Genomic DNA, 11,228 nt, shown 5'->3' on the forward strand with positions numbered 1-11,228 from the left:
CGTCCAACCCATGCTAGCATGGAAAGTGGACGTTAAACGATGATGATGATATATATATATATATATATATATCTGTGTTTGTGTATATATGTGTGTGTATGTATATATATATCTGTGTTTGTGTGTATATATATATATTTGTGTTTGTGTGTGTGTGTATACACATACATATATATGATAGGTTCGAAATTGACTCACAGGGCATTGTTGGTCAGCTTGAGGCTGTGATAGAAGACACTTGCCCAAAATGTTGTGCGGAAGAACTGAACCCAGAGCCACATGGCTGCAAAGTGAGCTTCTTAACTACACAACTGTATTTAAAAAAAAAAAAAAAGAGGTGTAGGCTTTGTAGATTGAATTAAATCTTTGTAACTGATGAAATCAATATCAATACTTTCACTCGGTAACTAAATAATAATGCAAGATAGGAGAAAATGCAATGGATGATTTACCCTAGCTTTATCTACTGAAGAATTAACTTAATTTACAGGTTTAAAATAGAGAAAGTGCTGAAAGTTTTAGGTCAATGTAAATGAGTAGTTAAGTGTTAAACATCAATTCTACGTTTCTGGAAATTTAGTGATGAAATCAATAAAAACACTTAACATCAGTTTAGCTCAATTTAATTATAATATTAAATTACAATTGCTAACCTAACACTGTTACTAATGTTTTGTGTGATTTCAGTTTGTAGGGTTCTGCTAGAGGTTTTTGAACATTTTTCATAACATTAGAGTAAATACCACTCTCCTTCAAGAGATCCATCAGGGCCATTAAATCCATTTGTAGTAATAAATTTCCTATACACTGACTGAGTAATGTTATAATTATCTTTATCTCTCTGTTTATATAATGAATATGTTTCTGTTTCTTCCTAAGAAACTAATTGAACTCAGTGAATTGATCTGCTTGGTTCATTACTGTTATTTAACTTTTTTAGCATTTAAACTGGCCGTATCTGACCAAAATTATCTACCTACCTTAAGTTCAAACCAGCCAAATCTGACCCCTCACACCTCCTCTACAATGTCATTCAAAAAATTTAACAGTCACAAAGCTATGTGAAAATGCATGATTAATTCAAAATAATGTAACACCTATCTATTCACATTGTTTTGAACTAATCGTGCATTATCTTGTAACTTGGAGATTTCAACGATGTGATTGCTTATCTTTAGAATGACATTGTAGGATAGATGTGAAAGGCCAGATCTGGCTGCTTTGAACATAAAACAGGTTGAATATTTGGGCAGGATATGACCAGTTTAAACACTAGAGGGTTATATCTACTCTCTCTCTCTCTCTCTCATATACACACACACACATTTTATTTATTTATTTATTCATTTCACTTTTCTGCAGTTCCATTAGTTTCTGGTGCTGGTGGTAGTGACGAGTTGTTCTCTGGAGAAAAGTCTGGTTTAGCTCAAGGATCTCATTCCAGTCGGTGAGTGTGAGACAATTTTTTTATTTATAATTTCACACCTTGGGCAGAGGTGAAAGAAAACATAAGTCTAATTCCAATGAGGATTTGGTCGTTTCTGGTGTTTTTCAGGTGTCTTGTATCAAACTCAGCTGTTGTTTCGGAATTTTGAATACAAAACACTTGAAGAAGGTTGGTGCATGCATCAGCCAAAATGTAGTGAAAACAGCAACGATCAAGCTGAGGATGCCAGTCCAACTAATATAAACAGGATACATAACATAAATTCCTCATATCAGAAATATAGAAAATTTTATGTATTGCTTGAAAAAAACAATTATTTTCTCAAAGCCTTTTTATAATGATTTGAAGGAATTTAAGTTTCTTTTTTTTTTTTCCACTCTTTGTTATTTCTAACTTTCAAAAGTTTGACTTTTTATTTTCTTTCTTTCCCGTTAGATGTTCAAAAGGGAAAATTAAGAATGGACTTTGTCGACCAACTGGAAGTACAGCTAATGGTAAGTGATATTTTCTAAAATATCAGAATTTACTAAGGAAAACAGTGTTTTCCTTATTCTGACACCAGTGACATGTTAGTCACTGTTTTTCTATATCAGTCGATTAAATTTGTCTAATCATGCAGTTACTTATGAATACTTGCTACTGTTGATGCTTAATGAAGCAGAAATACATTTTTAGCAATTCAACCACCACTACTAGACATTTCTCATCAGCTACTGATATATTTTTGTGTTTTTTAACACTAGGTGTCTATATGAGATACTTTTTTGAAATGAATGTTGCAATTCATAAGGCTTTCAAAAGTATATCAGCATTAAGTATGGTATGCAGTATGCTATTGTGTATCATTAGCTCTGGTAGGGTGGGTGGGGTGGCAGGTGTTGTTGTTTCATTCAGTTTTAATTGAACAGACTTATGATCAAAAGTACTCTAGCAATGATGATCCCGTCTACTATTTCAACATAGTGTATTAAAGACAACGTTATCTAATGCACCTCTTTTTAAAGCAGTAGGGTGTGATTTTTGTGTGAAATTTTGATGTTATTTCTGGCAAGACAAGTATCCAAGTCTGGGCAACCCTTTTCAAGAAGTAGGCCACACCACTAAAACACCTTGAGGTAATTTTTCATTGGCATGCCACTCTGAAAGCCCTGTGGATTTGAATAGTTAGAGAAAGGAGGAGAATGGTAGATGTTATCTGATGTAAATAAACATTATTTTATGTTAATTATCAAATCTAAGTGAGTGAAGAATTGCCAATAATTCTGGCAAGCTTTTCTTAGACTGGTGAAGTTGTTGGTGATTAGTTATGTTTAATGTGTAATGATATTGACACTGTCTTTAAAATTTCTTGTTATAATTAACGGTAAAGAACTGCTAATGATTCTTCAGTTTATTTGTCTGTTCTTATTGTTATCATTTGTGGAGGCGCAATGGCCCAGTGGTTAGGGCAGCGGACTCGCGGCCATAGGATCGCGGTTTCGATTCCCAGACCGGGTGTTGTGAGTGTTTATTGAGCGAAAACACGTAAAGTTCCACGAGGCTCCGGCAGGAGATGGTGGCGAACCCTGCTGTACTCTTTCACCACAACTTTCTCTCACTCTTACTTCCTGTTTCTGTTGTGCCTGTAATTCAAAGGGTCAGCCTTGTCACACTGTGTCACACTGAATATCCCCGAGAACTACGTTAAGGGTACACGTGTCTGTGGAGTGCTCAGCCACTTGCACGTTAATTTCACGAGCAGGCTGTTCCGTTGATATCGGATCAACTGGAACTTTCGACGTCGTAAGCGACAGAATGCCACATCATTGTTATCATTTATTAACTCTGAAGAACTTTGTTTGAGAAGATACATGGTAGAGATAGATAGCTAAATGTTTTTGAGCAACCCTATGGTCTAGCACATTGGACACCCTATGGTTTTATATATCAGGTGGAAGTTTAAGATGTCCAGTATGTTGAACTGAGTTGAACTTCTTCCTCATTTAATCACCATTTTAGTCTTGATTCTCTTGCTAGCTGTCATAATAAAATTTACAACTTAAACATGGCATCACTATTATATTTTGCTGAAGAGCATATGACTATTTGCTACACCAGCAGATCATGTGACTGCTAGCAACACCAGCAACTTACATGACTGCTAGCTATACCTGCCAGTTTTGTGACTGTTAGCTGTGCCAGCAAGTTATGTGATTTCTAGTTACATCAGCAGCTTATGTGACTGTTTGCTCTATATCAACAGATTATGTGACTTGTAGATACATCTGTTAGTTGCTACAAATGATAGTTATATGATTCCTACCTACATCAACAGATTGTGACTGTTAACTACATCAGAGGTTAATGTGACTGTTATCAACGTTAATTTAATATACTGACTATTGTTCCTTAATATCTTGAACATTTTTGGGTGTAGCTGTAGGGTTAATAATTATAAATATATAATTATAATGATATATAAGAAAATGAATTGATTATTTTCTTTATTTTCATTTTTTCCAGACTCCAACCATTTACGTACTTATGTTATTTCTGGTGTCATACTATCTGTCATTATGGGATTTATATTTATTTTAGTTATTTGGAAAAGGTAAGAGATTATTATTATTATTATTATTATTATTATTGTCATCATCATCATCATCATCATCATCATCATCATCGCCATCATCATCGCCATCATCATCATCATCATCATCATCATAATCATCATCATCAAGGTGGCAAGCTGGCAGAGTCATTAGCATGCTGGGCGAAATGCTTAGCGCTATTTCGTCTGCCGCTATGTTCTGAGTTCAAATTCCGCCATGGCCGACTTTGCCTTTCTTCCTTTCTGAGTTGATGAAATAAGTACCAGTTGAGCACTGGGCTCAATGTAATTGACTAGCCCCCTTTCTCCAAAATATTCAAGGCCTTGTGCCGAGAGTAGAAATAATGATGATAATAATAATTATTATTATTATTGTTGTTGTTGTTGTTGTTAGTGAGGACACCAGTGTTGCGCTCACAATTGCGAAATCATGGTTTCAATTCCTACTCCAGTTGGTGCGTTGTATTCTTGAGCAAAACACTTCATTTCACCTTGCTCTGCAATCACTTCAACACCTGACATGTAATACACCGTGCATCTGTTCAAACAACATCGATCTGATGAAGGGGTGAGCTAATGTACAGCACATGTATTTGATCACTATAAACAAATCATTTGTACAAGTCATTTGGCAAAAGCTGAATGTTCATATGTCATCTTCAACAGGAGAGCCCGTCATCATCATCATCATCGTCATCATCATCATCGTCATCATCATCATCGTCATCATCATCATCATCATCATCATTATTTTTATTATTATTATTATTGCTATTATTGTTATCATCATTATTATTATTGAAAACATTTTTTGAGAACTGATGTTATTTTGTCACTCATTTATTTCATTTTTAGCAGTTTGGCAAACTTTGACAACTTTTTAACTTTCATTATTTTGGCATTAAAATTTTGTATCTTGCAATAATTATTGTAAAGCTATTTGATTGAGAGTGATGCCCTTATCTGCTTTGTGCTTCATCAAATAGGTTACTACTCAGACTTTGGGAAGAAATTAATTTCAACATATCCTTATTACCAACTGATAATTGTTTTAACAATGGAAACACAAATATACTTGCTGACTTGATATCAGTAATACCAAATACTTGTGCATTAAAAACCTGAAGTAGTAGTCATCATCATCATCATCATCATCATCATTTAATGTCTGCTTTCCATACTGGCATGATTGGACAGTTTGATGTGGAGCTGGCTGGCAGGGAGCTGTCCAGACTCCAGCTGTTTGTTGAGGCATGGTTTCTACGACTGGATGCCCTTCCTAATGCCAACCACTTAGGAGAGTGTGCTGGGTGCTTTTTACATGCCACCAGCATTGTTGTGTTTATGCAGCACCAGCACAGGTGCTTTTTACGTGGCACCGGCACCTGAAAGGACAAGCATGTATGTGTGGAAAACAGCAATTTTGCTTAGCTTGATGTGTCTTATCAAGTACAGCAAATCACCAAATCTGTCCCTTGTCATTTCTTTGATGAGACCCAGCAGCCAAAGATCCTTTCTAACCACCTCGTCCCATGTCTTCCTGGATCTATCCCTTCCACAAGTACCCTCCGTGATTAGAGCTTGGCACTTCTTTATACAGCTGTTCCCATTCATATGCATTTCATGACCAAACCAGCACAGTCTTCTCTGTTGCACACAACATCTGATGTCTGTTATACCCAGTTTTCTTCTTAAATCATTTACACTCTGTTGTGCATGTGCACTGACATTACCCATCCGGTGGAGCATGCTAGTTTCATTTCTTTCAAGCCTTCACAAGTCCTCTGCAGTCAAAGCCCATGTTTCACTACCATGTAACATAGCTGTACGTACACAGATATTATACAATCTGCCTATCACTCTGTAGTAATTTAATATTCAAGTGGTTGATCATATTGTATATTATTTAAAGATAAATGTAACCTAATTATTGCTGATAAAGTTATGTGAACTGCTCAGTGGAAAAATAGAGGCGTTCACAGCTCTTCCTATAACATCTACCGGACACCAAAATATTAATATATATTACTATTGTATAGATAAGATCAAATCAAATATGAACTAAGTAGCTCAAAAGCTTATAAATATAAGCAGAATAGTTACTACACTGTGAATCTAAGAGTAACTTTATTACAGAAAGAATTTGTTTCTGTAAGAATCAACCCCAAACTATAAAACCAAATTAACTGAGATTTTTCATGTCTTTTTTCATGGAGAACAGGAGGTATTTATGTCTCTGATATAGATGCTTTATGATTCCATGCAATATTCATTACATTGAGATCAGTTTAGCAAAGTTCCTTGTTAAAGAAAGCCATAATATTGATTTTATAATCACCTGAAACAGATATGCCTTTTAAAAAAATTCATTTCTTTTCAGTTAAGACTGCTTATTCATTACCCCTTGGTTCAAGTGTATGTTTACAAAGTTAATTAATGTAGCTTATATATATATATATATATATATATATATATATATATATATATATATATATAAAGCATAAGGTCTGGAGGTGGCAACATCTGTATTCTATGTTGGCATGTGTTTGATTCTACAGAATCAAACTAGCTAAAAGGCTGCATTGGTCTCCAGTGTCTGCTTTGACAAAGTTTTTATAGTCAGATGCCCTTCCTAATGCCAACCACTTCACAGATTGTACTGGGTGTCACTAGCACCAGTGAGGTCAATAAATAGCTCTCAAGACATTCTGTTAGAGTTGGGGTGCACAGTTGAGGTAGTTGGCTTTGTACCATGTGTTGAAAATCTGGTGTATGATAGGAGACAGAAACAGGTGTTTGGGTGCAGTGGGGATACTTGGCTACCCCAGCAGAAAAAGATGAAAAGATGGCGGAGGTGAGGGTTTAGAATGTACCCTCAGTGTGCAAGATGGGTAAAGAGAGAATGTAAAAATAAAGGCCCCATGAATGACCATGGGATCACACCAAAAAAGTTCCTCTCCGAGGCACAACCTTCTGGGCAAGGTTGTTTATGGAAGTTGTCCATGCATACCAGCTTCCCCTCTCTATGCCACTGATGTCATCCAAAGGAAAGGCAAAGGCTGATACAGCTTGACACCAGTGACATTGCAAATCATTTCTGCAGATGAGTAAACTGGAGCAACACAAACTCAAGTGTCTTGCTCAACACACAATTTGATCCAGGAATCAAACTCACTACCTCATGAATTGTGAGCCTGATGCTCAAACCACTGAGCCATGCACCTTTACTAAAGAGAGAATAGGGACAGAGAATCGAAGATGGCTGGGTGGATAGGTAGGTTCATGAGGGTGTGAAAGGAGAGTGACAGATGGTAGAGATGAGGATAGAAGTGAATATAGTGAAGGATGAACATGAAAGGAGACAGGGTATGGACAATAATGAGTCTCAATATGGAGGAATGTGAGGAAAATAGGCGTGGGAAAGGAGGAGGATGTGATTTGTTGTAAAAATGGTTGGTAGAGAACAGCATAATAAAACCATAGGTAAATGAGAAATAAGGAGATGAGCTGAAGAGGAATGGGGAGAGAAGCTACATAGAGACAGAGATCAGAGGCACACAGGGGTGGATATAGTAGGTTGCTGTAAAGAAGGTGTGGGGGTTAGTGACTGGCTTGAGCGGGTGTTCATAGTGAAGGAACATTCAGGGGAAATATAATGGCAAGGGTTGATGCTGAGAGTGCAAGATATTTAACAGGTGAAGTTGTTTCAAGGGGTGGGATTACTGGAAGCATGGAACGTAGGGTGGGATATGTGCAGCTGTACTCTCATACAACCACAGTAACTGAGGAAATGGTGTTATTGTGAGAGGGGTGAAGGAGGGATGTATTTGTGTACATACACACACACACTCATACATATGCATATAATTTGATTCTGTCTTTTTTACAGGCAAAAGCGCCGCTCTGCACCAGAATTTATTACACTTACCTTCACAAACCCTTCTTATCAAAGAACAAGTACAGAGACCATTGATACAGACCGCCAGTCTCGGAATAGTAATTCCTGGAGACTGTTTCGGTTTGATAGAGCAGAGGTAAGTACATTTCTTTTAGTTGTAACTTGCAGACAAAGAGGAGTCAAAAGGCACAAGGTGTGACTGTGTGGTAAGAATTTTGCTTCCCAACCACATGATTTTGGGTTCAGTCTCACTGCAAGGCACCTTGGGCAAATGTTTTCTACCATAACTTCATGCTGACCAAAGCCTTGTAAGTGGATTTCGTAGACAGAAACTGAAAGAAGACCATTGTGTGTATGTATATATATATATATATATATATATATATATATATATATATGTGTGTGTGTGTGTGTGTGTGTGTGTCTTTGTGCTGGTGTTGGTTTGTTTACATCCCTTTAACTTAGCAGATCAGCGAAAAGAGTACCAGGCATAAAGTTAAAAGATGTATGTATGAGGTAGGTTTTTACTACAATAGAGCATCAACCTTTTTTAAAGTCCTACTTAATTCTCTGCTTAAAACACTTCAGAAAGCACCGCTTAGCACCAACCTTTAAATTCATAAAAAGGAACTTGTGATTCAGTAAAGGACAAGTTTTTAATGGAAAATTGCTGAGTTTGCTAACTTTTTGTTCTTTTTTGTAAATCACAAGAAATGTGTATGTTTTGTATTTATCTCTTGTTTCCATAGTATCAAACAAATAAGGGACAACTCTTCTTCTAGATCAGTGGTTCCCAACCTGTGATCTGCGGACCCCTGGTGGTCCACAAAGTTAGTAGTTGGGGGTCTGTGAACTAAATTAAAAATTTCATATATATATATATATATATATACACACATAAGGATAAGCATATTAAAAGGAGTTCGTGGGAAAACTCATTGAAATAAAAGGGGTCCTTGGTAGTGAAAAGATTGGGGACCACTGCTCTAAACTTGAAATCTTCTTTAAGATCATTATGGGACTAATTACCAAACTAACAATGAATGAATTCATATCAAGAAATATCCAGTAACTGACTATTTGTCATATATAAGATGATATTGGTTTCAAATTTTGGCACAAAGCCAGCAGTTTGGGGTGGGGTGTGGGAAGTAAGTTGATTACATTACTCCAATGTTCAACTGGTACTTATTTTATCGACCCCTGAAAGGATGAAAGGTAAAGTTAACCTCAGCGGAATTTGAACTCAGAACATAAAGACAGACGAAATCCCACTAACCATTTTGTTTGGCATACTAATGATTCTGCCATCTCACCGCCTTATATATACAAGATAATATTAATTTTTGAAACTAGCTATTGGCCACAAATTTTAGAGGAGATCACAGTCAATGAAAAGAACTCCTAGTACTTGCTGTTATTAGAATATGTCTAAAATATTCCATTTGTGATTTGGTACTAAATATAACTGATACTAAGGATGTTTTTTAGTGCGAGAAAAGTATATTTTCTGACTGTATTTATTTTTACATTTATTCTGTGTGTCCAATTTACTTTTCCCTCTGAGTTAAAACAGTAATCTCTTTAGATGGTGGGTAGCTGGAATCTTTTAGTTTTAAGATTTAAATACAAAATCTCTGGATGATTGACAGCAATCATAAAATATCATGCTCTCATTGAATCTTAGTTTTTGGTTGGAACAGAAGAAAGATCCAATAATGTTTTTTTATTTGTTTTATTGGATTCATCCATCGGATTATGTCATGTTGGAGAATAACTTTCTTAGAATTGCCTGGTGGCCTCAAGGAAACTGTTGCTATTCTTTGTATGCTGTAGCTTGCTGACAGTAAATAAATACAACAGACCACAGTGCATTGCTTTACCCAGCAGTCTATGATGCTGTAAAGACAGTCCAGGTTCCCGGGTAAAATAGATCAAATTGGGTAGGTGAAAAGTACAGTGAACCTGGGTGGCACAGGATAGTTTATTTGGTACTCATTTACAACCTCTAGTATAAGCTCCACAATTATATAGCTGAGTGGTTAAGAAGCTCACTTCATAAACCAAATGGTTTTTGGTTTGATCCTATCGCACAACACCTAAAGTCTTCTACAGCCTTGAGTCAAGTAGTCCTGTGAATAAAATTTATTTGATAGAAACTATGGAGGATTGCTGGATGAACCATTTTTTTTTTAGGGTAGTGGATTTAATCCATTATGCTGTTTAACACCACCACTTGATGCTTGTGTACCCCTAGTAAAGCCTATGCTTTTTTTTCAAGAATTAGGTTCAGCTGTTTCTCATCTGAGAATAACTTACCCCACTTCCTCTTTGGACTTGAATCTACAATCTGCTTCAAGTCTACAGGCTCATTAGGCCAGAACTTGTTTGGATTTTTAAATCATTTATGATGAAAGTACAAGAATCCCTCTTGTACAGGGCACTGGTACTAATTTCCTACTGAGTACTGGTGCAGTGTGAAATTAAATGCTTTGTTCAAGGACACAGCATACCATCTGATCTGAGAATTGAACCCACACTCTTCTCTGATTAACTATTAAGAAGAGTGAAAATGAAAGTAGAAATGACATTTTACCAAGTGCAGCAAAATAACTTTATATCTGTTTATATTTACTTTTTCAGGAGCAATTGCTGATGTTACCACAGACTGAAGAAAAATTGAATAACTTGGATCAAATCCCCTGTGATCATTCGGACATAACAGATAACAATACAGCTCCATCAGTTGGGAAAGCTGAGAAGCAGTGTCAAAAAGTTTTATTGACTTTACCCAAAAAGATAACTAACACAGCGAAGACAAATAATATTGATTTTAGCTGATGCTGAATACAAGCATGTAAATTTTTTTAATCAAATTAACATCTTCCTTTTGACAAGGAAAGAAGTTACGGCATGGCATCTATATATAAAAATGTATGTGAGAGAGTCCATGTGTGTTTGAATGAAAAGAGTTGAGTCAAGAGTAAATTTTCTTCAGAAGACTCTAACTTTTTATATGTACAGCGAGTGCAGTATGGAATAAGGAACAGAAGCAGAAATGTTTCATCATAATTTGAAAAATGGACTGAAGATTGTTAGTAATCAGGTGACTTCCAGGGTTTTGTTGTTTCTTTCAAATTCTTGTACCATTCAATTCAGATATTATTTTAAATTTGTTATTATTTCTTAAAACTTTTGACTTTGGTGCTAAAATTACATCTGTCATTCTCATTTTGATATATATATATATATATATATATATATGTGTGTGTATATATGTATGTATGTATGTA

At 35.8% G+C, this 11,228-nt stretch overlaps 1 protein-coding gene across 1 annotated transcript in view; it reads left to right on the top strand.

Annotated features, from left to right (window-relative positions):
- LOC106882548 (low-density lipoprotein receptor-related protein 4) overlaps positions 1-11,180 on the top strand; it is a 461,294-nt gene extending 450,114 nt beyond the window's left edge. Inside the window, exons 34-38 of the mRNA XM_052968692.1 lie at positions 1,363-1,447; positions 1,883-1,941; positions 3,950-4,037; positions 7,927-8,071; positions 10,579-11,180. Of these exons, the coding sequence (XP_052824652.1) occupies positions 1,363-1,447; positions 1,883-1,941; positions 3,950-4,037; positions 7,927-8,071; positions 10,579-10,776 (575 nt within the window). The 3' untranslated portion in view covers positions 10,777-11,180. The remainder of the gene's footprint in view (positions 1-1,362; positions 1,448-1,882; positions 1,942-3,949; positions 4,038-7,926; positions 8,072-10,578) is intronic.
- Positions 11,181-11,228: the final 48 nt, after the last annotated feature.

The sequence above is a fragment of the Octopus bimaculoides genome, chromosome 6 (genome assembly GCF_001194135.2).
Source record: "Octopus bimaculoides isolate UCB-OBI-ISO-001 chromosome 6, ASM119413v2, whole genome shotgun sequence".
In the NCBI taxonomy this organism is placed as follows: domain Eukaryota; kingdom Metazoa; phylum Mollusca; class Cephalopoda; order Octopoda; family Octopodidae; genus Octopus; species Octopus bimaculoides.